At 39.9% G+C, this 27,086-nt stretch overlaps 3 protein-coding genes and 1 long non-coding RNA gene across 7 annotated transcripts; 2 read left to right on the forward strand and 2 right to left on the reverse strand.

Annotated features, from left to right (window-relative positions):
- Window positions 1-1,220: 1,220 nt before the first annotated feature.
- LOC111247862 (leucine-rich repeat-containing protein 20-like) lies at window positions 1,221-8,043 on the forward strand. Of its 3 annotated transcripts, XM_022799340.2 has the most exons (5): window positions 1,222-1,904; window positions 2,277-2,442; window positions 2,837-2,982; window positions 5,976-6,076; window positions 7,231-8,043. In XM_022799340.2, exons 1-5 carry the CDS (start codon window positions 1,787-1,789, stop codon window positions 7,414-7,416), a joined length of 717 nt encoding a protein of 238 aa, XP_022655075.1. In that variant the 5' UTR covers window positions 1,222-1,786; the 3' UTR covers window positions 7,417-8,043. The 3 variants fall into 3 exon arrangements, with proteins under 3 accessions (XP_086839564.1, XP_022655075.1, XP_022655077.1); XM_086983438.1 differs by lacking the exons at window positions 5,976-6,076; window positions 7,231-8,043 and adding an exon at window positions 3,338-3,468 and having other exon boundaries at window positions 1,221-1,904; XM_022799342.2 differs by lacking the exon at window positions 7,231-8,043 and having other exon boundaries at window positions 1,227-1,904; window positions 5,976-6,457.
- Window positions 2,244-6,577, reverse strand: LOC147756397 (uncharacterized). 2 transcript variants are annotated; one of them, XR_015323608.1, is made up of 3 exons: window positions 6,451-6,559; window positions 4,685-5,037; window positions 2,244-3,490 (listed from the first exon to the last, which is right to left on the reverse strand). XR_015323608.1 is itself a non-coding variant. In XM_086983439.1 (3 exons), exons 1-3 carry the CDS (start codon window positions 6,478-6,480, stop codon window positions 3,441-3,443), a joined length of 381 nt encoding a protein of 126 aa, XP_086839565.1. In that variant the 5' UTR covers window positions 6,481-6,577; the 3' UTR covers window positions 2,244-3,440. The 2 variants fall into 2 exon arrangements, 1 of the variants encoding a protein (XP_086839565.1); XM_086983439.1 differs by having other exon boundaries at window positions 4,685-4,985; window positions 6,451-6,577.
- A 4,184-nt stretch (window positions 8,044-12,227) lies between the features above and the next one.
- Window positions 12,228-16,847, reverse strand: LOC147756398 (uncharacterized). The gene is made up of 2 exons (XR_015323609.1): window positions 16,710-16,847; window positions 12,228-15,948 (listed from the first exon to the last, which is right to left on the reverse strand). It is a non-coding gene; the product is annotated as an uncharacterized LOC147756398 (long non-coding RNA).
- Window positions 12,885-19,032, forward strand: LOC111248045 (U3 small nucleolar RNA-associated protein 25 homolog). Its single transcript, XM_022799749.2, has 6 exons — window positions 12,885-13,025; window positions 13,499-13,742; window positions 14,045-14,242; window positions 14,796-14,866; window positions 16,142-16,257; window positions 16,992-19,032. Exons 2-6 carry the CDS (start codon window positions 13,500-13,502, stop codon window positions 18,803-18,805), a joined length of 2,442 nt encoding a protein of 813 aa, XP_022655484.1. The 5' UTR covers window positions 12,885-13,025; window position 13,499; the 3' UTR covers window positions 18,806-19,032.
- Window positions 19,033-27,086: the final 8,054 nt, after the last annotated feature.

A 27,086-nucleotide genomic window follows, 5' to 3' on the forward strand; every position in this document is an offset into this window, starting at 1 on the left:
CAGTAATACTTACTAGGTGCAATCATATGCATGCACAGTAGCGCACGCTCACCTCGCAGCCACCGCAGTAGTGCCTAGGAAACTCAAGAACAGCAGGTCATGAGGCACTCTCCAACAGATGACTTTTGACAAGTTTTCAGTAAAAACAATAGCAACCTTATAATGACACTAGGAACAAAGTTTTAAAAATAATCTACTGATTTTCGTAGCATTTGTTTGCTTACTAAGGACCAAAAGCGTTACTAGCAGATTTTCATGAATGGCGTTGGTCAATCATCTGTCAAGTAGGTAATGTGGACTAGACCCGTGTCGTTATGTACTAAGGCCATATCTGCATTTACCTGTTAGCCGATTGCTCAACATGATAACTGCAGGCGCTGTATTATTAATTTAGAATATTCCAGAAGTAAATAAAACTATTTTTATTTTGTACACATTCTTCTGAAGAGATCATCTATTCAAGACCCAGAAAGCTGATTAATACGATTTGCTTATACCCTATGAGTGTTAACCGCTATCTATGTCTCATGGTGAGATTCGTGAACTGGAAGCGGCAGCACAAACATGCATAAATACATGACAGTCTCGCAGTGAGATTCATCGTTTAGAAAAAAATCCTTGAATATTTGAAGCGATGTCATTTTATTGTTGCTAAACTTAGAAAACGCTCTATGGTCACTGACGCTAAAATTGTACTGTAGAAAAAAAAAGAAGTTAGAACCTATGGCGATACATAAGGATAGCGTTGTCACCAAAAAAAAATGTTTCCTCATTAAAAGGTCTGCATTTGTCGGTCGATAAGTGGAGATGGTTATCAAAAAGAATGAAAGTAATCCCGCTACGCCGTGCTCTGATCTGCGATGCGTGGTCGCGTGATGATGCAACAACAGAGACACCAATAACGATAGCAGCAGACGGCAGTGGCGTAACAACAACGCAACGCATAAACGTGCCCAGCAACTCCTAAACTTTATTGAACATACAGCCAACCCGGCAGCTGTTTCGTGCGCTGAAGCTTGAGCTTTTGCGGCAGGCTACTCATCCTACCTGTACGAGCTATCACGCTCTTCGACCAAGGTGTAGAACTCAACATTTGCTATGTTGTGAACACACGTAAAGATACACATACGTTCACTAAGACACATGCACACCCGGGCTATTTTCTGGAGAGGGAGTAGTTTCACCCGTTTGAATGAAAGGAGGACTGGTTTATAACCCGGGGCCTGCACTCCGACTTATTCCACTAACGACTATCACCACTAACGCCACCACTGGTATCCGATCACGCAGACCAAACTTGCTGGTCACGCTACTCACCAGTCGGGCTCTTTACCTTCTAGCACTGCTACTGTTGAATCAAAGATCTTCCTTACTTCTTTTGCAGGCCACTGTCGCAACTCGCGGCGCTCAGCCACAACTACGTTGAGCGCATTGGAAAGAAGCAAACGAGCCGAGCGAAAACTGTGTTTGACTCTATTTGACAATCAATGACTAGTAGTTTCTTGTAGTTACTCACCCGAGCTAGCGTGTGAAACTAGCAACAATAATCCGACAAAAACGGGGTTTTAACAAAAGTTATCGCTTCAAGGAATTCCGAACGTATTCTGCGCATCTAAACGCGCAAACCTCGTTGCAATCAGCCAGGACAATACAAGTTCCTTCAACTCGTCTTATCTGAAAGTGTACAGTGGTCCAAAAAGTTTATCCAGCTTTGGTGACTTTTCGGTATCAGAGTATCGGGAATTGTTCGAACAGTCGGAAATCAGTGAGAGGGACACAGGCCAAGATGAGCTGCGGGATGCTGATTACGCAACGTCGTCCTGATGACGTTGTTGGCGTGGCTGGAAGGGGCGTAGTTAAAGTTGTACATAGATGTTCTAATGCGGCAGAAAATCAAAAGCTTGGTGAGCAAGCACGTTCTTCTACTCATATGCAGGTTGATAATGCTACAGGCAATAAGACTGACAGAAAAGATTTCAACAGTTACCTCTCTACACATAAAAGTGATATGTTCAAAAATATAAGGATTAGATTTTGTTCCTGCATAACTTCTATGCAACAGTCAAATACTGAAACGCAAAAAAAAACGCCGATTTTAGTAGTGCATATGTGCTTCACTTGACACGTAAAGACAGTCAAGCTTGAATTCCATTCACTTAACTGAATATTTTAGTTAACACGCGGCCACAGGTAAATGTACAAGATATAATCAAGTTTAAACGTAAAATATAACAAAATCCATATTTAAGCTTGCCCGTTTATTTGGTTTACATCAGACTTGTCGGACTGCTCACTGATGTCTTTCCCTGATGCAGTCTACCACCTGCTTAGACATACCGTCGTTCTTCACTGCAACCTCTCTGAAAATGTTCTACGCAAAATTCCTCCGAAGCTGGCGCGCAAATTCAGCGAAATTACACATCTTAACCTGGCGCACAATAGGTAAGTCCTTCTAATGTAGGATGTCAATATAAGAACGGATGGCCTGTGCATGATGGTTCATCCGGCTCAAGCCAAGCCTTTATTATATTGAGCGAGACTAAATATGAAACGGCACTTTTTTGAGTGTTCCTTTTTATGCATGTGTGCGATCGCTTCCAGGGATAATCAATTCGCTCAGTATGCCATTATGAGCTCAGCTTTGGCCCTGATGTAACCGAAACTACGCGTTAAATCTCGCAAATATTTATATAGATTTTAGGTCGCTCATTAGCAAATAGGCACATGCATCCTAAATGCTTCTGCCAGTCTTTGTTGCACGACGAAATCATACTTGTTATATAGCACTCCATTGAAACTAGAGGTCTACTCATATTTAATGTTTTGTAACGACCAGGTTGGCAAGTTTACCCGATGAGCTCTCTGAACTTCCTCACCTCGAGTTTTTAGACGTTTCTAGCAACGATCTTATGTCCGTGCCGTGGGTTATCTTCCGCATGAAACAGCTCCGTATTCTTAATCTTGGCGGAAATCATATCGTTGGTAAGTATCATTTTCCACTATAATCTTAAAAATGCTTATTCGAACTAGTACGAATGAAGTGGACACTGCTGAGCCATCCTCTTATGATTTCGTGTTACTATTCCTATTATTATTTTCTTTGTTGAATTTAAGGAATTAAAAAGCAATTGTTAATGCTAAATTGCTGTTGAGTTGTTCTGCAATTGTAGTAGACAGGGTGTATTTTTTCTTTGGGTAGCTGCCACCAGAAAAAATATGATGAATAAATTTTAATTTATTCGTTGTCTGGAGGTTGAGTGTCATTTGTTCTTGGGCTTAAACTGGCTCCATTCAAGGAGTCGCCCCCCGTTTGACGAATGTATTTATTCGAAAGCAGGAGCACCGGAAGAAAGCTCGCTCCAAGGGGTACAAACACAGCTGGCAGCTATGGGTGGACTTCTGTGCGTCATCATCGTAATTAGAGCGAAGGGCCGCTATTATTAAATCCTTTCACGCTCCCTTACCGAGGTGAACAACTTGTCTTTTTTGCCTGAAATCGACAGTCTACTGATAATTACTACTAGTTTCTATGGTGTTTCTAAAAAATCATAAAAAAAATTTTACTACAGAAATCGGTAGCCGTTTTTAGAAAAGAGCCCAATCTATCGTTGATTCAGTAGCCTAGATAGGCTCCAACCGTTAGTCTTTTTAAAGCTGCTAAGATTTTTTTATCCGTTCAAACCCTTGTAGCTTTGGTATTTTTGCCAATAGCATTATTGCAAAACTACTAACGTAAGAATATTCTTAAAATAACTAGTGAATAGCTTATATTCCGAAAATATAATGAAGGTTACATTATAATACGGTTAATAATAATGGAAGGAATAACGATTTTAGCGCATGCAAAATATTTTGTTGAAACATCTGTTTCTGCGTAGATGAAATCTTAGAAGTGACTCATACGAAAAAATCGAGATTTAAGCCCAGGACCTTGTAGTAGTTGTTGTTATCGTATTATAAGACGTAAAAAGCATTTTGAAAACGGTGTTGACCTAGTGGCATATATACAGGGCGTGTAACAGAAGCATCCTTACTTTACTTTCTGAAGGAACGCGGATTTCGTATATCTAGTCAAATATTTTGATTCGAACATAACCGGAAAAGATATTTTTGTGAGAATTTGTACAATACGGGATATGTGTTATTAAACCTTACTCCAAGTAGTTATCGTGGTATACCTGAAAGGTAAAATCCAACCCCTTCTAACATGTCTGACTATTTTCTGCAAGAGTCTTAAAAACTAACCCTTCTTTTAAAGTCGTCGTCCTTCAAGTTTAGCAGCTACAAGCTGCTGCGTTATGGCCACTATGGAAAAGTTACGCTGTACCACCATCTATTTATACCAACATGCTGTTTGTGAACGGTTCTACGGGGACTTAACCGCTAGCCTCTGTGTTGGTTTTTTCTTGTGCCCACCAACGACAATGATAAATCTATGTACATCATAGTACAGCGCTAGAGCGAAAAACCTCCACAGCTATCATTCTAGTAATAAAAGTAGCCGGTATATGCGTGCACTGCACGCGCTGTAGCTATGGCACGGTCATACATTACGAAACCATATGCAGGCTTACGACACTGCACATAGCGGCAACAACAACATAACTGCGTTTTTTACTTCTCCCACTCATTCGTAGCATATATACGTTTCTCGAAATTCATCTGCGTTACGCGCGATACGTACGTGACGTAGGCTCTCGACCCTTTGCTCTCCCTAGCGTTCGAGCTTTCTCTCGCGGCTTGAAACAGCCCAACACGACGTAGTGCTGGAAGACGTGAGGTGCTTGTCGGTGCTGATGATCGCGTTTCCTAAAAGCGGTCAGCGGAGGTTCTCGACTTTTTCCTACTGCTATTATTACGGCTAGACTGAGTTGCGCCAGCTGCTTGCACCTTGTTTTGTACCACCCTTCGCGAAGAAATGCCGACTCTTTGCCGACTAGAGTGAACGACAGCGAGGATGATAGGGTACACTGGCTGTAGAGAAACTGCGCAGCATTGGGAATACTCGTAGCTTGAAACGTCTAAGCACCGCCGATGCTTTATAAATGCATGTGCGTATATTGTTTGACCATACGACGTGGCAACAGCCGATGACATAAAAAATGAAAACTTTTTTAAGAAGCTTTTTTTTTTTATATACGACTATACTCGCTGACAAAAATATGCCCCGATTTGTTAATTGTTTTCTTTAACACAAAGTGTATAAAGTAATTTATTGTTTTTATTGAGGAAAATACTTTTGTTTACATGTCGATATACGAAAGGGCGTCTCGCTGGCAATAGAAGCAAACGCTGATAAGCTGAGACTTTGGTATAAAACATGTACACACGTAAAGCTGAATTTAAAAGTTTACCACACGTGTTCAGTGTATGGTTATCGTCTTGGTACATATTCATTTATTGATCTAAGAGCACTTCTTATCGTATGTTCATAGTACTCAAACATTTCCTTTTGTTAAAAGCACTAAAAAGAGAACGCAGTAGGCCCGCCAGCGTTTTTTTGTCGTCTTCGATTTGCCTTTGATCCTGGGCCATTGGCCCTCGGACGTGTATACATATTTTATCGGCCAAAGACATTCGTCCGATGCGCTTATCTTTCAGAGAACAACTTAAGCAACCAGGTGACTCTAGCTTATCCTCTTGGCTACATTCGATGTTTTTTTCCATAGGCAACTCTTCCTGATTATAGCTTTTTCCAAGGGCGTACTCCGTGCACTGCTTGGACGGACAGGACTAAAAAGGTTCTATATATAGATCTCAACAGGGGCCATGTCAATATAAACGCCCTAGTGTGCGATTCTGCATTGTAGTTGCCTGGAAGTTTGTCACTGCTGTTATAGGGTTTGTCTACCAACAGTCCTCTCTCGTCTATGTTTACTGTATGAAAAAACCAAATGTTTGTTTTCTGTTTGTTTTGCGTGTTTGGCTCAGATTAATTCGTAAAGCAAATCGTTTTCATTCTATTGGTTTTTCAGATATCGAAACTGAGTTGCTGAGAAATCTACATGCTGACTGCGAGATCCACCTGGAAAATAATCCGTTGTCAGAACGAAGCTGTCAAGATCTCGAGAAACTAGTCCGTAACAATCGACGGAAAATCACGTTTTCACCGTTTCGAGAGCTTCCATTTTGAAATGACCTTCAACCCCCCCTTCTCGCCGCTTTTGGAATGATACAATGGCAACGAATGATAAAATACGCATGCAGCATGTTAAGTCGATGACAAGTGAACAAACTGTATGATTCCAAGGACATCTTTTGCTTTTCAACAGCGCAAAAAATGCAAAATTTGAGACACGGCATTTTTTTCGATAATTTTCATTCGTTGAATTCGATCATTTTTTTGTCCAGGCCATTACTTGAAACGGGACGTGGTATATAGATGCGCGATTATCCAAAATCGCTTTGAACAAAGTCAAAATATGTGGTCAAAATTCGAAAAACACTTACTAGATGATGACTGTAGACAGGTTCATGCATATCAACTACTATGAAAATTAGCACGGCTGTTAAAACAGCGCGTCTATCAATGGCAAGTGCTTGAGAATGCGAAGCAAGCGAGGTTTAATATGATGCCATCCAAACAGACAGCGCTACTCACCGACAAAACATGGCGCCAAAAGTGGACACGTGACGCCGATGTGCATAAGTTTGACGCTTGCATCTTGCGGCCTTTGTATAAACGACATATATTGTATGTAGTAATAATATTTATATCAATATGCTGGCTTCCTGTGCAATATTATGCCGTTTGATATCCATATTTGCCGGCATATGAGGCTGCGCTGAAATGAGAACGTATATTTTTATATTTTTATCTACGGGCGTTAGTTCTAATAAAGCTTCTTCCTAGGAAAAACCTAGGGCGGAAAATGTGCGCAGAATGAGAAAACTATTTAATTACAGGGACATTGCATTACGCAGGCTTAAGAGCACAGGCAGATGCGAGGTTAGAAGAAGTGTCTGAAAAAATGCAACCTCACAAGCCAAACGTTAACACGGTGGAGCAGCAGAATAGGGATCGCTTGTAATGGAAGCCATTTATTCTAGTGAAATGGATAGCATGCGCCATTTGAAGTTTGAAGCCATTTATTTAACGTTAGCATATCAGCGACCATGAGGAGTATCAGTCTAAAAGATATTAAGAGTGATCTATCACAACATATTTCGTCTTCTTGGACTGGCTTCAAGATTTTAATAACTCACTTAGTTTATGATTGTAATTTACAGGCTTATTACACCGGGTGCAGAGAGTGTGAAAAAATTGGAAAGCACTGCCGGCATGCAGTGGTTTGGTTGTTTCCCTATCGTGGCAGACGTCTACATCAATTGCGTTGTTTATATATATATATATATATATACATATATATATATAGAGAGAGAGAGAGAGAGACAAGATGGGCCAAGGCCACTTGACGTTGTGAGAGTCTTTATTTAACATTTGTCTATACTCTTATATTTATTTCACTTTCTTGACAATTTAGATGAAACGAAGACCTTCAAACTCTTAGGAGAATTTCGCCCCTTTGGTCAACACGTTATGAAACGAAATCCTGAATGATTGAAGTAGAGTTGCTTGTAATAGGATCAATACTAGTCAATGTGGTTGGCTAAGTTAAAGAAACCTCGTTTCATGATGACCTCAGTAGGTAGCTTTCATAAGTAGAACCGAACAATTATTTGGAAGCTAAATGAGATTATTTTAACGACTAGTAGTGTCGACAAAATTTCAGTCACGTCTGTCCGTTTATGAGGCATTTTTCCTCGGTATATTCTGTTAGCATTAGATAATATATCACTAAATATAATGTGAGTAGTTAGCTTGATTTTATAAGTATGTCGGCGATCTGAAAAAACTTTAAAGACGCTTCAATGAAGGCTAGTTCCTATATTGAATAAAGGTTTTCTGTGTGCGCTGATTATTGTATTATTTTCGTTTCAGAATGTATATGCAGTCCTTTAACCTAATTAAGATGGCATTTTTTGGTATAAACGATCGTATAATAATAAAAACTAAACTGTAAGTTAATCTGTTTCAAAATATTATCTATGTTTTTATTAGCATATTATATTACGAACACCTTGTCACCCGAGTCTGATCGCTCGAGATAACTGGCCAATTTTAATCCTATTTCGTCTATTGATATAATATAGTTTACACTTCGGGCTCTCAAAGCACGCCATTTCGAAGTCAAGAAATACTGTTTAATAACTTACTGTGTACCGTACGCTCATGGGTGCCTGTCATCTAATAGGGTTAATACTTGTTACAGACGTAAAATATGATAACTGTGTCTGTTTTTTTTGTTCAATATTTTTATGAAATTATCTGATGCTTTGGCTGAGCTAATGTTTCAAATGAACATCTCAGACGTAAATAGATATATAGAATATACAGTCATAAGTTACAATAGTGCTAAAAGCTATGTTTTATATCCTTTAAGGTAGCACAACGGCATTAGGGTCAAACATGAACTTTCAGAGCACATGTATTATTTATTTTTATATTTTGAAACGGAGCTTTTTTTTCATATACATTTGTGTACGTTAAACGACAACCGCTAGATGATCTGGGATCACAGCGGCCGAAGTCAAATCTTGCACCAAGCAAGTTTGACTGGTATAAAATTATGTACTGGAGAAACCTAACTTCTGTACACCCACCAACAAGAGACTACTGGTTACTGTTGTTGTTTTGAAAAATGGCACACCAAAGCTCAGCGTTCGCAGGCATACCCTCAAAACAAGGCGTACTATAGTATCAGGCACCAGTTGCATCCACACTGCGAAGCCAAAGGCCGTGCTGTGAATTTGTCAACTCATATAGCCGTCATCAAAGATATCATTTTTAGTGCGTTGATCAACGCGGATCCACTAGCCAGTTGTCGATAAGAGGTGATAATAAGTACATGCCTACGTAGGTGAATGTCACGTGTACCAGCTTACAGAAGAAAGTTAGAAAAGTCCCTTTCTTCTTCTAATCCGTCGTAAACGATCGAGGAATCTGCCGCTGAAAGAAGATAAGCGTCAACCCTTTTGGGCAGCGAGAACACTTTGGTTACTACTTCTACTGTGTTGATAGCACAATGCCCTTCAGGATGACAGGAGACGCGGTTGTGTGAACCTGTTGCCGCGGACTCGTGCAAGACCCTCGACGACATGGAATGGCAATAATTGTGCCATACGCTGGTCGGCTTTAGAAATAACTAAATTTTCCTGACATCTGTGTAAGAAGATTACAAGAAGATTTGGGCCGCGCAAGGTAGAAAATAGACCCATTGGCCAGTAACAGATGCCCGGCCATAGAGGGGAGTATTCCGCTGTATAAATGTGACAAAGCTGTAACAAATATTATACTATGAATTTACGATAAAATGCACCTCTATGGCTATATGAGTGTAAACCAGGGAAATCGCTTGCTTCTGCTCAGAATTAAGCCAGTTTACTTCCTTATATATATGCGTCCGTTTCCATCTTAGCTTACTGTATATATATACATATATAGTAAGCTAAAAACCTCTTGTCTGTTGACAGTTAAACGGAACGTTAACGGAAGTTAACGAAAATAAAAACCCTTGTCTTTCATTTAACACCGGCATGTAATGTAATCAGCAAATAAGCGGAGATATGCAAATAATTCTAATAAAAAACGGGCTTAATTGTGGAGCACTTCTGTGACAGGAACATCATAATGTTATTTCTAAATTGCTACTTCTGTATTCTTAGAATCCTATTTACAATGGCAGGAGTTAGCACGTGCCTAAAATGCAACAGCTAATATTAACTAGTGTAACCATTTAAAAGGCTTTATTGACTTATAAGGATTGCACAGTTTAAGTGTAGCCGACTACTTTTTCGAGCTCCGTTAAAATAAGAGACCGAGCATTTCGATGCATTACACTTAACCTATTTGACGCTAATCTGTATCCAGAGAACGTGTTATGACGGGCGAGAAGTTTATTATTGTGCTTGGTTTGCAGACCCGAATCTGGCGGGAACGAAGATATTCAGCTTAAGAGATGCGCGGGCACATACGCGGCATTTTCAAAAGATACAAGGAAGCAACTGTGGGTTCATCGGGTTATACGCTCTAACGCTAGTCAGTTATACTTTTAACATATGCCACTATCATGCGATGTGTACTATGCTTATAGCTTAATATTACAGGAATATCAAAATATTGTTGGGGTGCACCTGTTACAAGTGTGTCGCACAGGTGCATCTGCTTTTTACAATTTGTGTGTTGTTTGCTACTATAAAAAATGTTAAAAACTCTCCAGTTATCCAGAGACCTTTGCCTCATCTTGTATATATATATATACATCATACTATGATAACAGCATAGCACTTAAATTTCTCAAGCAAAACACCCGAAACAGTTTTGTAGAACATAACTTAGGAAAACGATTCATTTTATCTCAATCTGAGGCACAAGTTGACCCATTTTTAGAGTAACCTCGATATGTTTCCGGCACACCGGATTGTAATGAATAATTTTTAGCCGACACAGGCAGATCTGATGACATGATTTGATCTAACACTGTTTTACTTTAAGGACACAATTTCTGGCGAACTATTAGCATGCCACGCTTAACGACAGGGATATGTATGTCTCTCACATGACGAACACGTAACGACCTAATGATTAAACTTGTGGCTCAGGACTGGCAGGACGCAGGGAACAGTTTGTAGTTACTAATGGTAGTTAGATCTGAAGGCAGTATCTTGGCCGTATCAACGGACCTTCATCGCTTCCGTAATATCCTCGCGTGAGAATTATTCTACTGTCATAAATGCCTACGGGAGAACCATTCTACTGTTTTATTTGTGTCCCAATACGATTAAAACACCGCGTTTATTTTTGGCATGTGGAGATTGCATGTGCATTCATGCATAATGCTGTCAAGGTTATCATGCTTGGTAATACCGTTTAAAAGCTGCTAACCACCAAGCAACAGTCACATCGAACATCGCTGATCTGCCTAGTGCATCTACAGTAAAAGTTAGCAGACTCCAATTTGAAATCAACCCGAAAGTAAACCCAAGAGTTTGCCAAGTACTTTCGCTTACAAACAAAACCGAAAGTTATTAAGCGAGCGAAGTTCTTTCTCAACAGTGATTCAGAATCAATTGAGAAACATGAATGTGTACACGATATTGATTGTCACTTTAGCATTTACCGCACAACGAAGCTATTGTGCTGAGCAAGGCCATGAAGCTTACTCAGTTACTGAGGAAGGGCAAGTCGGAATGTTTTACGGCTTGGGATCATCCTTTAGAGTATCCCAATTGTTGTCGCTTGTGCCCCGTAGAGTCAGGACAATGGCAGCATGCGTGCAGCGTGTAGGTGACGGACACGAAATGAGGGAAATGCGCGATGAGATGAACTACATTGTCAATGTTCTTCAGAAACACCCCGCAACGGGTCCGGTGATGCTTGAAATGGAGATGATCTACACGGACACTGTGCAAGTATTGACGGCTATTCCGACTGTAGTAATGAAACCACTGTCAGAACTCTCGTTTGATGATCTCATCATTCTACGTGATGCTGCCTTCAATCTGTTAGCACTTCCCATAAGAATAGAACGCTTTCGTTCATCGCTTGCTAATATGTTCTTGAATAGTGACCTGTACGATCGGGATACTGCCAGTGAGCTTGGACGTCATTTTGTAGCTCAAATAAGAATCGCAGCTGATATAGGTTCGGCTGTGCTTCGCTGTAGAGATACGGAGCTGGCCATTGCCCAAACCGCAACTTCGATCTCGACCCTGGCCACTACTCAAGCGTACGATCTGACCACTGTAGCTGCCCCTTCCAATTCTGCGGTTTTTGCGAATGCTTGAATTCAGTGAAAACTTTTCCTATATTTTATTAGAACTTGACAAGCTATGCAAACAGTAATCTTACCTCGTCATAAATGCACTGTACGTTTTCTACAAATTATTTCAAGCTGAGTAAAAACGATAGAAACTCTTAGAACGCCTAAAAAACTAGAAGCTGTAATTAATACAACTTTAAAAGAACACTGCGAAGCCAAGTCAGGAATAGATCAAGTGTATTCAAAACTACTATTATTATTTAAGCTGGCTGAACACCTAATACCATAAGGTGTAATACTTAAGCAGGTTCTAGTACTAAATGGTATTGCCGATTTTATGGTTGGACTATAATGATTCGGACAACGTGTGTTTGTAAGTAACTTTTTGAAATAAAAACAACCGAGTGCTTTGAAAAGGCGACGTTTCATTTAATGAAAGTAATGACGCATATTTTTTTAACTGACAGTACTTTTTTTTTTATATTATAACATATAGCATAAAATTCGATAAGCTGGAAACACAACCTAGCGCAAATTATGAAGCGATATCTCGATACTTTCAAAATAATCGCAGCTTCGGCTAGTTAAGAGACATTCAATAACTAGAAAAAAGGGGTTCACATCAACTACCCTCAACCAAACAATTACCTGGGAAGTTGGCTGTGACATGTGGACCTAAGTGCTGCCTCAGAAATCAAGATTAGTGAACCATATTTTCAATTTTTTTAGACCAACTTTTTCACCAATGATGCAGTTAAATGGTAATGCTAACTACGGCTCGTCTGTTTCCTATTGAGACCTCTACGAACCAGCCAGCTTTTTATTATTAAACTAACCGTATCTATGTGGCCACTCTAACAATACAAAACGCCGGTAGACAACTACCGTTGGATTTTATCAACCTCACGTTTCGAAATACGGCCATCTCTCGTCCCACAAACCCGCTGGCATACTTCGAATTCGTTCTATTTGTCAATAAATCGCACGTGCGTTCGATTGTTCTCCTGAAGATATTAGGGAAACAGGCTCCTTATTTGTTCGTCATATTCTCGTATTATTAAACTTCCAGTTCATTAATGTGGATACACCTCAGAGTGGCTAAGTAACTACTCTATGTTGATCTTGTTGATTTAAAGAAAAAAAACTTATATAATTTGTGTCTTCCCGGCAACTATAGGATTGCTTGTGCTCTTGATGAATAAGGTAAGCATCCTTTTTGAAGTTTATTCTGTAGTATTTTGTTTAATTTATTTCGGGTATTAATATCGACGTATCCGTAGCAGTTGTGTTTCTTCAGATATGGTCTACCGTTTCAATCTTTGCAAACAAATAATAAACTTACCACTATATATTAATTTGACCATTTGTAAAATCTTTTTAGAGATTCATGTATTTTAATGTGACCACATCGAAAACTTACGGTTGATGGAAACTTTTTCAAGGGTCGGTTATCTTAACCGAGCATGGTAGGGGTAGGTATACAAGAAGTGTTATTAGGTTTAATGGAAAATTTTTATAAGCATTGATATGATAATGAAATAAATTGCAATATCATTCATGAGTATGCAGCAACATTATTGTATGTATTACGCATGAACGTAGACATATTTGGCACATTTCAACGTAAATTGAAACATCGAAATAAAAGAACATAGTGTGTTGTTTCTTTATGTCAGCATGAGTCGTAGTCGACGAGAGGGTCGTGGAGAAGGTGGCTTTCACCATCGTCACTATGGTGGAGGTTATAGTCGAGGAGGGCGAAGGAGGGGAATTGGAAGTAATCACAGAGGGCTCTCAAAGAGACGTCGGTTCGATAAGATGGAAGAAGATCATGTCATAGATACATATGATGCGGAAGACGGAAACGTGCACGTAGTTAACGATGTGGCAGCAGACAATGATCGCATCGCTACACATGAGGTGGCACCAGAATTTAGTACACACTTCCGTAAAAGATATATTTTAAAATATTCTCCGTTTTTTTTATGTGAATTTTTTAGTCTAGATATATAATATGTTGCCATACCTGTATATATATAGAGGTATGGCAGCATATTATTTGAGTTTTATTGCTGATGGCCATTTAACACCTTGTGAAAACAATGCTTGAAAGCATCTTTTGTTTTTCTGAAAATGTATCTATTTAACAACGTAGGCTGTTTGAAGTAAGTATTGGTGTAATATAATAACATACTTTTTTTCACCTTGTTCGATTGATTCAGGCAACAGACACGAGCTCTAATTCAAGTGAGAATGAAACGTCGCCGTCCGAATGTGAAAGGGAGGACGCTTTTTGTGATCTCCTAAATGAACTGACTGGTAAATTAAGAGCTCAGAACAGTAAACATTCGTTTCTTAATAGCGACGAAGATGACGAAGGTGATAGTGACAATGGTGATGAGCACTCGACCAATTACCAGGTTGGAAGTTTACTTTAAATTTCACAGATTAACTGTTTTAATAAAAAATTGAGCGTCTAGATTATGAGCTAGTTAAATTAACCACACTCTTAAAGTTTCTGAAAATGTAAAATGAATCTGTTAAATTCTTCCTTCGTAATTTATAGGTTGATGTAGTATCTGCTGTAATCTGTTATATATAGCATACGTATACTACGCTTGAAATGTAAGTCTAAATACGTAAAAATTTAACAGTAAACTAAACTAATTTAAGCACGAGCTCAATAATCCACTGCTCACAGAGTAACAGTTATAACAGTAAAAGCCGCAACAGAAAAGTATTCCAATCGTTTCGCTTATGGTTTCATTAAGTAAAGAAATTATTAAACAGAAAACAAAAATATTGAACGACCTGATACATTTTATCAAATTGTTTAATCGCGTATTGCAAGTTCAACTTTGCGAGATGCGTATCCACTGTACAATTTAGGTCACATATAGGTCATATATATTTAGGTTATATCATATTTCGCTTTTCTTGATAATTGTACTGCATTCAACCATCGCATTTTAGAATGAATCTGCAGAGGACGAAAGTGCTGATGAAAAGGCAGAAGAGGACGATCAAGAAACAGATAGTGATGAGTAAGTCTTTCTATAATTTTCAATTAAATATGGCCAATTAGGCTCGCAAGTTTCCGCGCATATAAAGATATTAGGTTATAAGGACGTTTTTTAATGTGACGTGTGCTTTTTACCACTTTTCTGTTAATTTGTTTTGTATATCCTTCGAAAATATTACCTCGCCTTCGTTGTGATTTCACTGTGCAGTGAACAAAATTTTACGACCAGTTCAGATTGAAGAGAGAGGTTTCAGGTAAAAAAAGAATACGACAACACCTGTTCTATTTGGATTATTACCGAAGTCAAGAAGCTGGCGAAGCAGCATGACATATATATATGCCGTGTATGGTATGTACTCCGTGCTTGAGGGGACCACTCGGAAATGGTTTGCTTAATAATCGCACTTTCACCATGAAGGTGCACCCTAATCTGATCGGTCATCTGACTGGCGTTGACGACTGTCTGAGGGCACTTCTTAAAGAGGACGGTCACCAAGCAACTTGTGAATCGGGCTACTGAATCGGGCCCGTTAATAGCTATATGACTGTAGTCATATAACTACTTACGGGCGTTTTCTATCTATGGTACTTACTCAACAATTAAGAGCCTAAAAACACCACGAATTGAATAAACGGCACAAAAAGTACGATTCCCTGTAGCCTTTTGACATCTCGGGTGCCATTGAGAAACGTCCAACCATAATGACAAATTTCCGCGCAGAATTGTCATCCATGATGAGATGTGGTGTCTCCCCGTCCCCACGGTCAAGCCAGATCTTTATTCCAAAGAGACCATGCTTCGTGTTTAGTGAGACTGGAAGAGTTTCACACACTGGAAATGCTCGAGAAGAACAAATAGGTCAAGAAAGATCTGTATATGACGCACCTGTATCGCCTACACGAGGCTATTTAAAAAACCCGAGATATGAGACGATGCTAGGCTGCACATATCAAATAGTATGAACGCCGCCTTGCAAAAGTCTGAGTAAAAGGTTCTTTTGCACACACCATTTTCTCCAGGCACTGCGGCGATAGACTACTGCATTTTTTTAATCACGAGCAAAGCTGAATGAAGACTTCTAACGCCATCACTACCGGAACTTTCTGAAAAGAGAAAGAAGGAATAAGTAAATTGGCTGAGAAATGAAAGAAGGTTGTCAAAAGTGACGGCAGATACATAATTCTTTGCTAGAGCTTGACTGAAACGCTGCGTTTTGATAGGTAAAAATGGCCCGAAGGCCACCACTTAATACTCCACATTTTTCACTATAGAGGCCTCTGTAAATTATGTTTCCAGAAAGGAGGACGAGAATCATTCTGGTTACGGCAAAGCTAGTTATGAGATGGGAGCGATGACGAGTAAGGCTAATGGAGCAGAGGCGAAGGACCACAGGGGAGACATCAATGACGCAGGTAAAATCTATATTTTATAAAAAGCATCTAAAATTACTTTGTGCATAGTTTAATCTGCTAATTAATATCGCAAAGTGCCTTATAGAGCTTTTTTGACTTTAATGATGATGACCTTAAATAGTAACAGGTATTGTGACGTGGGCGTTGTTTTGGGGAAACCAAGCTCTCCTTGTGGGCCTTTTATTGAATCAGGAAAGTTGGAAATTGCTCATGTCTACGAACTATTAAGCTGTTACGACAAAATTCAGCCGACTCTGATATGGAATAATGTTTGAACTAGAATACAAATTTCCAAATATTTGTTAGAGGTACTCTCCTTCATTTTTTCATACTTGTCCTAGTGCCATGGCGCCTTCTAGATAGCAGTATATTTAGCATTCGCGTTCTTGTATATAAATTGTCTAGTCATGGCTTCTCAAAAAAAAGCGATTGTAGTGTGTGTGTTTACTTACCACTTGGCATTTTCAGAGCTTGGAGGGCCTCGTAACAACACAAGCTTATATCGAGAAAAGAAGATGTTCGAAGCGCAACGTTGAATATCCTAATAAAATTAAGCGTACCAGTCTATATTGTTAAAAATAATACTTGGAAGTCTATAGTGGGGAACTGCAGCATGATCAATCAGCATCGACGAAATTATTACATCTTGTTTGCGTGCTTATAAATGTATGTTTGCGTTCCTGGTATACTTTATATAAATATGTGAAAGGTCTTCTCTAATGGTGTATTTTCAGGTGATCGTGAGCACACCTCAGATGAGGACGCAGAAGCCGAAAATGATAATGAGTTGGATGGCGAATCATCTAGCGATGAAGAGGAGGGTTGCACGAACTATATTTCTCATCTTGAGTGGATACCTGACGAAAAATATTTTCCGCCTGAGCCCTACAGTCTTCAGCCTGGTAGTCTTCAACAGTGGCCTCAGTTAGGCGTGGTAAAAATACAGCCTCCTCAGAAAAATTCAAAAAATGCGCCAGAAATAGCTTTTAAACAAAACACCAAAATTAGCCTCAAAAAAGTACTAGCAGACAATCTGGAAGATGTGTTAGATGTTTACTCTAGTTTTAAAGGTGAGGCCAACGTGAAGATGACATTGGACGCTTATGAGGAATCGGTTCTAAATGTTCTTAATTCATATCGTGATTTTTATTACCCGGAACATAGATGGGAAAAAGCAGAATCATTAAGACTTTGCTATACTCTTCATGTCATGAATCATGTACTTCGAAGTAGAGCTCGAACTGTCAAGCACAGTACGAAAATTCGAAGGTCAGATGGAGCTATTGAGTATCAGGATCAGGGTTTGACTAGGGTTAAGGCTTTAATCGTACTGCCGTTTAAAAACGCCGCCTACCGGGTGATTAAGCTTATTCTGAAAATGGTTAGAGAGATTAAGCTGCAAATATTGAACGAGAATCGTTTTGAAGAAGAATTCCGGCCGCCTGATGACAATGACAGCAGACGTGGCAACAAACCTGATGATTTCTATAAATTTTTCGACGGTGATAATGACGACATGTTTCGTATCGGCCTACGCTTTACAAAGCGTCGTGTGCAGTTGTATGCAAATTTTTATTCCGCTGATTTAATCATTGCCTCACCAGTAGGACTTAGGGCAATTATTGGTTCGGAAGGTGACGAAAAACGTGATTACGATTTTCTTTCTTCAATTGAAATCGTGGTACTAGACCAAACTGATGTATTCTTCATGCAAAATTGGGAGCATGTCGTTGACCTTTTCAAGCATCTTAACATCAAACCACGAAAACCGCATGGCGTAGACTTTTCTCGGGTGCGAATCTGGTGCGTAAGTGAATGGGGAAAATATTTCCGACAGAATATAGTAATTTCCCAAGTGCAACATCCTCAAATCAACGCTCTAATGAAGCGATACAACTTTAACTATCGTGGGTTGGTGTCAGTGTGCAATCCAGTGGGAACGTCAGTCATCGCTCAGGTAGTTGTTCAGATTCCGCATATTTTCCGATCGTTCGAACCGGCTTCAGCAGGCGTCACAAGTGATTCGCGTTTTGAATTCTTCATTAACGAGATCCTTCCACAGTTGAGGAAGGACAAACTCGTATCACACTGTATGATATATGTGAGGCAATATTTCGATTTCGTTCGGTTAAGAAATTATATGCGCGATTTAGCCGATCGCGATCCCGGCTTCAAGTTTTCGCAAATTTGCGAGTATACTGAAGATGGAAAGGTGGCCAAAGCTCGCTATATGTTCTTCCATGGAAAACGTAAGTTCCTCCTCTATACGGAGCGATTTCACTTTTTTCACCGGTATACAATAAAGGGTGTGCGCCATATAATATTCTATGAACTACCAATATATCCGCATTTCTACTCAGAACTTATCAATATGATGTCACCGGCTAATCAATACAAGTTGACTAACGGTATGGACAGTACGTTCACCGCAACCACGCTTTATTGTAAATATGATGCATTGGCACTGTTACCAATATTGAATGAGCAACGGACGGGATCGGTAGTTTATAAAAGGGATAAAAAAGTGCATGTCTTTAGTAGAGATTAAAATGACGCTTTTCAAAAACGAAACGTCGCAAAAATTCCCCGTACTGGTTCTTCATGTCTGATTAGGAATAACACTTGTGGATGCAGATAGTACCGTAACGCCTTCTCATAAGTGCTACAACTTTGTATATAATTGACTCATGCGCATTGTACAATAACCGTTCATCGCTGTTGTTGAGAGAGAACTATGTCTGAAATAAATAATGCTTTTGTACTTTTTTTTTGCTATCTTTTGATAACTTATTAACAATTAAACGTGATCATTTATCTTTTTACATTCATTCTAATACAGGCTGAGAAAGATTAACTAAGTTCGAGCTCTCAAGTAGCAAAGTAGCATTGTGTTGTATTTACAACACAAGGCCTGGTCCAATTTCTAGCTAAAATTCACCGATTTTCACGTTTCACGAACTTAGATGTTAGAAAGTATTTAACAACAACTTGATTCGCGAAAATATTACGTATATAAAACGTTACAACGAAAATTATAGAATTATTTTAGAGAATTATCTTAATCCAGAAAAGCGGAGAATCGATCCAGATAATCAATTTAAGTTTAAGACAGCTAATTGAATTACTCTCTGATTCGATAATAAATAAGTAGATATATTCAATTCGGTCAAAACACATATAAGCCTTTGGCCACTACTTTTTTTATCTAAAAACATCCGTGTTCGTTTGCCTTTTCTTGTTGCGGGAACACAGTATTTTTTAGAATAGCAAGGAGAGCACAGCTAGAGATGATATTCATTGGGTTACGCTCCTTACAGGGATCGGATACGTCACTGTTCGTCCTTGAACTAATCTAAGTGACATTTCTGAGCAAATGAAACCTTGGCAATTTAAACGCATAGGCTTAGTACTCTGTGTGGTACTCTCTGGTACGAACAGAATCGCACGCACCCACTTTCAGAAACTTAGAGCGCCTTAATTTGTTTCGTTGCTCCGCAGCTTCCGAAGTACACGGACATGTCATAAATTATCGTAAAGATTCTACGATATGTTTGAGCACTGTTTGCATGAAAACAATTTTTTTAATGATGATCTTTTCCAAAAGGCCAGATTTACCCACCAAAGATAATTGCATTTTCCTGCCATTTTTAAGGTTATCACGCAAAAAAATCTTACGCACATATGTGTGTGCGTGTAAATAGAGAAAATGATTATATGATATTATCGGTAGATGAGATTACGTAAAGAGCATTGGTATTTGAAGACACGAAGTCACGTCAGTTTCCTGTAGTCAATAAGTATTAACACTTCCAAATAAAATAAAATGAAAATTTAAAATTTTGAATGATAAATGACTAAGAGAAGCTGTAAGGACGTTTTTTTCTTGTTATATGCAAACTTATTATTTATCCCCTATTGATAAATATAGTTCATAGACCTTTTGTAACAGCTGTGTAGTACATTTTTTTCTAGGTACGGCAATCACTTTTGTTGTATTTTTTTAATCATTACTTATTTCCACCATTATTAAAAAGCAGAATTCCCAAAGGCTGTAGGACACTAAAACAGCAGTAAGTTGGGGGGATAAAACGTCTTTGCGAAGGGCTCACTTCAACGTGTTGTAGTTGATGATTCAAAAGACACTTCAGGTCCAATTAACTACAAAAAGTATCTGAAGTGTGCTGGGCGAGTTCAATTTAATCATCTTGCTTATTCTCATTTCAAGATAAACCCTGTGAAAATACCCACTACGGTGGTCGTCACTTCGGAAGACTTAAACATACTTCACCCAAGACCGTCGTTCTCACTAAAGACCGTCGAAGAAAACCACTACCCGATGGAGACACTTTAGCACTTTAGACTCGTCACCTTTACAGTTATTCTTATACGAATGGCTCGGCCTCGCGCCTGCGTCTATCGAACTCCTTGATACTTTGCGTCTAGCGTGGCTTTACACTGCTTCGTACTATTGAGACGCCTGTAAGATCGTCGGCATAAAGGCAGTAAGTACAGGGAGAGCTCGGATCTTAGGTTTTGAGTATCTCTGTCCGCGACATCAATGGCAGACCGATGAAGAATCATACGGCGGCTCTATTGGACAAGACTCTAGCAGAATAAACGAAAAAAAGCGTTTTGCCTCGAAAGAGATTCTCGGCGTCATCGTCCTCGTCCCAGACGCTTCAGAACTGGCTTGGCACTGGAATTGAAAAGGCGCAACGCAGTACATACCGCTTTTGACGACAGAATAGGAACTGCAATAAGCCCACTTCAGATCAAGAAGGTGGTGGCAACATAAGAAGGAAACGCCGTTTTTCTGCTGGACGAGTGTCAGGCCGGCGATGAAAAGAAGAGCACGACATTTCTGAAGAACTGGGTGAAGCCACCCTGGGTGCGAAGTGCAGAGGTTAGATAGGTGAATTATTAACAGATAAGCGCGTTAATGCGGCGAATTATTCATCAGCATTAGTAAGACTGCCCGTACACGCTGAGTAACCATCTAACACTTAGGTGTATCAGACTGACGTAAGCAACGTATTGTTCCTCCTGTCAAACGAGCATCTCGCTACAGCCAGTATCCTGAATTCAATAAAAAGTTTATAATTTTTCATAAACTTAGCAAATTAGTCCGCAACATGCCAAAAACGAGCTTGTTGGAACACTTTTGTTTGCTCCAGCAAAACTACTGGCCACCTTATATTAGGACATAACATAATTTGATAGCTATGTATATAGTACTTAAACTACAAAATTGTAGCGCCATTGCGTATTGCTATATGACACTGTGATTGCATCTGCTCGTCTTATAGTAAGCTTGGTTTATAAGAAAAAGAGAAATAAACAGAACTTTCATATCCTGCTGACTCTTGCTGCTGGACGGCACTTAAATCAGTCGAAATGCTGGTGAAACCTTATCCAGCTAGAACGTAAACGACAGTTCCTACAATACATGGCAAATATCATTCCACTTTCCCTAGTTAAGAGAATAGCTCTGTGCATTTTCGTAGTAGCGGATGAGTGGCGTATTTGGGTTAAGAAAACATCGGCAAATCTATAATAAAACCCTGCATTTTCGAAAACTGTGACTGTTTAACATAAGCGAGCTGGGCCCCTTGAATTACCAATCGTTCAAGTAGGTTACTCATTGAAACAAGCATAACACGATCCAAACTACTAACCGCGTTATTATTCACGAAATTCGTATCATTTTGAGGACCCTTTGACTGCCTCTTGTAGCGACGTCGCGTATGTGCACTTTTGTGCATGCGTTTGCGTGTGCGTGTGCGCGCCCATAGCAATCAGTTACCAACACGTTGCTGCTATTGCTATTGCTAACGTCTTTCAATGTATAGAAGCGTCATGTTGTCGCTGTTTTCGGTTTAATCCTAGAGCAACGACGATTGTCCTAAGCAGAATGCCACACTGAGTAGACACTTTATGGTATTGCTTCATGCAGCTAACCAGTGGCCGTTTTTGCTATGATTAAATAAATTAGAATAATGATAAAATCTAACATCATTAACGTTTCGGTGCATAAGAAAACATCGGGATTTATAGAAATAATCTTTACAGTTGCTAAGTTAGTGAAGGTGCGATTGGGGCGCGATTTTGAACTTAGTTAGTTTCACGGATAAAAATAGGGTAACGTTTGTGTTGCAAACCCAATAGGAAAAACGATCGAAGATTAGCCATCGGCGGCTGCGAAAAGCACAACTAACTCGTGTGCTTTGTCATTTGTTATATCCTGTAAGCATAGTTGAAGATAAACGATCGAATCAAACTAATTACAAGCCGATTTCATTTTATTCGTCAGCAAAACACTTGATCAGCGAAACACTTGATCAGCGGAACGCATTAATGTCAAAATAGAAGTCAGTTAGCAATAACACTCGAAGGAAATGCAAACGGAACGTAAGTGGAGCATTTATGCGTATAATGATAATGAAAATACATGAGCCGAATTTACTATGTAACGATAAGTTCAACATTACTTGCGGATGTGCATAGAAGACGCACGTCGTAACTTCGCCGTTATCTCTCCATTCAAACAAGTAGAGCAACATAGAAACGCGACCAGAAAAAGTGAGCATACCGCCATAGCTCGGTATTTCATAAAGAATATTCATTTAAAAAAGAGAACGAAAATTTACTCTTGGCCTTATGCTGCTAGCAATTGAATATTTATATCCTTTCACGTAGTTTATACGTAATTCCGTCGGCATCGTAAAGGGTGAAACTAAAAGGGGACGGTCGTTCTTTCACTCTCGCTTTGACAGACAGACAGACAGACAGGCAGGCCTATACAGGCACACGCACATACACATTTTGTGTGTAGTTACCTACTTTTCGAGCCTTTTATTCACGAAATTCAGCAATTAGTAACAGCGGCATCGTGATAATTGATAAGTCCGAACTAGAAGGTCCAATTTCAGTATCATCCGCATATGGCGAATGTCACGACTCTAACCGCTCTAACGGTCACTTGAGAGCAACCTAAGTTACTGCACAAGTGTGCTAACGTGTGCGTTTTCGTGAGAGAAGAAAATCAATTTTTAAACAGGTTTCATAATTTTTTTTTTACCAAAAATTACGTCCATGGTGTATAGCCAGTACAAGCTTGCGTTTGGTCGTCGTAAAAATAGACCTCCTGTTTTTTGTCACTGAGCGTAATTACGAGTCCACTTTTCCAGATATTAAATGGGGTACTATAGAAATACGTTTCAATGGCGTAAGAACGGCTTTTTTTTTCTATTAGACCCAACATGCAAAATGTAAACGAAGCATTATGAAGCTTTCATGTTGTACACCTGTACATTCAAGAATTACTATGCGTCTTCAGGTTTAGCGTGGAAAAAGCTACTCGAATCCTATGAGGTTTTTGGTCTTTTTTCCTTTTTTGATGGCGTGCCATCTTAGTCAAAAATGTCTGCCGCTGAAAAGTCAAGCGCTTGATCTCGACTACAAATTTAGTGCAATGATTCCTGTTACTTCTATTACTCAGGACCTAGGCCCGCAACGCTGGATATTGATCCATTTAAATCGCGCACAGCATTTGTAAAGAAAATTTTTAAACATTTTGGTTAAAAAAAAAAACCGAGATGCTTCATTTATACAAAACTAACATTTTCTATACTGTCTCGGCTTAGAAACCGTATCTCATGGAAGTCTATTATTGAAAGTACGCAAAGACCATACCGAAAAGAGTTACGTTGGAGGTGTTCATTGTAGTTCATCTGTCTCCTATCTCAATGCTGGTTGGGAAAATGTCTAAACTCTTTTTCAGACCTTACAAGTCATTGAACAAATAACCTTAGAAGCAAAGTCATCGCGAAAAACAACGTTGTAAGTAATAGTTATGCGTAGAGAGTATGCATTAACGCTACATACCTGCTTTCCTTATTAATGAATATGTTAGACGATACTGGTTTTATGCGTTTTAAGTTTAATTTCATTGGTGTTTGATGGATGACGTGTAAAATAGGGCGACGGGCTGTAATCTGGATGTCAGATGAATCAAGTAGTGGAGTCAAGATACAAGATTTATCGGGCAATTCTATCTACCGAAACTAATATGAGCTAAAGAAACGAAAGATTTCAAAATTAAAATGTAAATCATATATGACACATCAGTTGTTAACATTACACAATTGAAAAGAATAGTAAACGAAAACATGAGAGATTTCTGCTCGTCCGAAGCATAATTTAACTCGGTACCAAATATCTATTAAAATTAACACGTTTTTGAATCAAAGGTTTTCGAAAGAAATACGCTTACAGCCGAATGATAATTTGTCTCCGCTATAAATCCTAATGAAATACTACTTTCCCTAACGGTTCATTTACATCTTTCTCAACTGGGCAGCTTCTTCTGTCTTACTTATATAACTCATGCCCATTGAACTTATTTACATCGATGAAACAGCAGACTCTAAAAGTGTTGTTGCAACTTGGTCGCCTCAGGTCGAACTTGTATGTTTAATGTGTGATAAATAGCTAGAAGGTAACAATTGTTCGTGTTGCGATTACTCTTGACCAGTTACTCACTAACGTATTAAAGGCAGAGACAGTGATGACGTTTACCCTGAGCAGACGTAGCTGCACATCAAGACTTTACAGAGTATTAAAGACTCATCGAACCTCTGTCGGGAAATGAAGCCGAAGTCTCCTCCTACTCGTGAGTCCGATGAACCATGTCCTAATTAATGGCACGCGATGGTTGCGTAGATTGGCGTTACTCTTTTTCCTTAAGTCGGTAAGGGGTACACGAGAGTTTCAGCACGATAAACTATGAAAGTGCGCTCGCAAAGCGAGCAGTCGTGTATAACGATTCTTAAAGACCAATGACGGATCAGGCATATCCGCACAGCTAAGGTATGACGATGCTAGATTGGGCTTGGAGAAACCAAGAGGATGGGACTTTGTTAATCTGAAGCTGGCGTTGAAGTCGTTGCCTTCAAAGGCAGATAAATCCCGAATGAATGAACTGTGTGGGCCAGGTCTCGTTTGCTCTTGCTACTTTTGACTAACTGTTCAATGTATACTCTGTTAGATGTGGGCCTTGTGAAGCCTTTTCGTTTCTCTGCGTTTGGTGCTATCATGCTACAGGCTATCCTGAGCTTGGACGGTAGCGAGCCGACTTAGCAAGCAGCATTATTATTATCGAGCCATGGAAGAATGAGTGACGCTGCTTCGTATTTCAGTGCCACCAGGAGCTATCATCACCATCAACGGCCGCTTCCACTATGACCACTATAGGCAAGACCACTATCGCCACCTTCGTCTCTAGCCTCCCTCCCCAGTTTTCACTCTCTCTGTGTTCCCCTCTTTTGGGCCTCCGGTTGGAGGACGGCTAAAGGTGTGGTAGCGATGCCATCGACTGAAATCGAAGTCGTCCGCTGCTCTTGTTGTTGCTATTCGACTTGCCGAAAGAGACCGCAAGCAAGATTACACACACACACACACGCACACACACACACACACACACACGCACGCACGCACGCACGCATGCTAAACATCGGCGACAATTGTGTTGCCGTTGTCATCGTCGCTGGTGCATCTGTGCCCGCCTCTGCTACATATCGCCTTGCATTTCGTGTAGTAACAACAGCAGCAGCAGCAGCAGCAGCAGGACCAGTAGCGATGCGCTTTGATCTCCGCCCAATTTTGCGCTCCGGAGCTGCGTTTCTCTCTCATTCCATCCTGCCTTATTCTCCCCACCCCCTGTCCTATTCTTGGTATATCTCATTCTCCTCTACTTCTCGCTATATCGCTTTGTTAGACTGAGTTTACCGTCTACATATTTCTCTCTTTGGTTTTTCATCCCTCGCTCGTTCGCTTTCAACCTCCGCGTCCACGCTTTAGCCTTCTCGATCGTTGTTTCTGTCGCGCCAATAGAAGGTTAGGCTGTAGTCGTCACTGAAGTCGGCATTTCAGATAGCGCTGAGTATAGCGAATTTACAGAGCAGAAGGAGAGTGCAATCCTCATTTGCAACTGCACTCGCAACGGCTATAACTGTTAGCGTCACTCTGGGCCTGCATCAGTGTTCGGTGCGGCGACCTGTTCGTTCCACTTTCAAAGCCATAATCCAAGTCGTGTAAAAATATAGCCATTAGTTCTTTACGCTAGTTAAGAAAATATAAGATGAGACAAATCTAATAAGCATGGTTAACTTGATTATTGTTTGACGTCTAGCTTTACTGACGAAAGATATAAGAACAGTGGCATATTTATTGAATCAGGACAGAACTTTAGACGAAAGCTGGCAAGTAAATATAAACAGAAAAAATCTTAAATATTAAGGAAAAAAAGATACAGCGTTAATTATTGATGAGATAGCCAGCTAAAGATTTACCGATGATTTGAATGCGCCAATGCAGAGTTGGTTGTGTGCGGCCCACGTAAACGCCCTCAGTATAGAACATTTCAGTCTGAACTGGCTCTGAACTGTGAGGATAATCCGAAAATGGGCGTCCCCACGCCCGCTCGCCGATCGCGGCTTGAGCTGATCGTTCCCTGAGTTCTACTGATTCTCAAAGCAAAGTAGGCTGTCATGAAGGGCATGAAGGGTAGTAGCGCTAAGCGACTAGAGCCTGCCTGCCTGCCTGCCTCCATCAGTATCGCAAGTATGTAGTGTATGGATAATATGCAGGCTAGGCTTTGCGACATCAACCGCCATACCGCCCTACCAGGACCGACTCGGCACCCGTCGCATCCCTACACAGCCGCGTTCGGTCAGCCAGTAGCAAAGGCGGACGCTTGAGTTATCAGGATTCGTCGCTTTAGTGCCTGTAAGCGACCTGCATATCTCTATGAGCTACCGTGTATATGGGAC

Source organism: Varroa destructor, unplaced genomic scaffold (genome assembly GCF_002443255.2).
Source record: "Varroa destructor unplaced genomic scaffold, Vdes_3.0 BEIS01000003.1, whole genome shotgun sequence".
In the NCBI taxonomy this organism is placed as follows: domain Eukaryota; kingdom Metazoa; phylum Arthropoda; class Arachnida; order Mesostigmata; family Varroidae; genus Varroa; species Varroa destructor.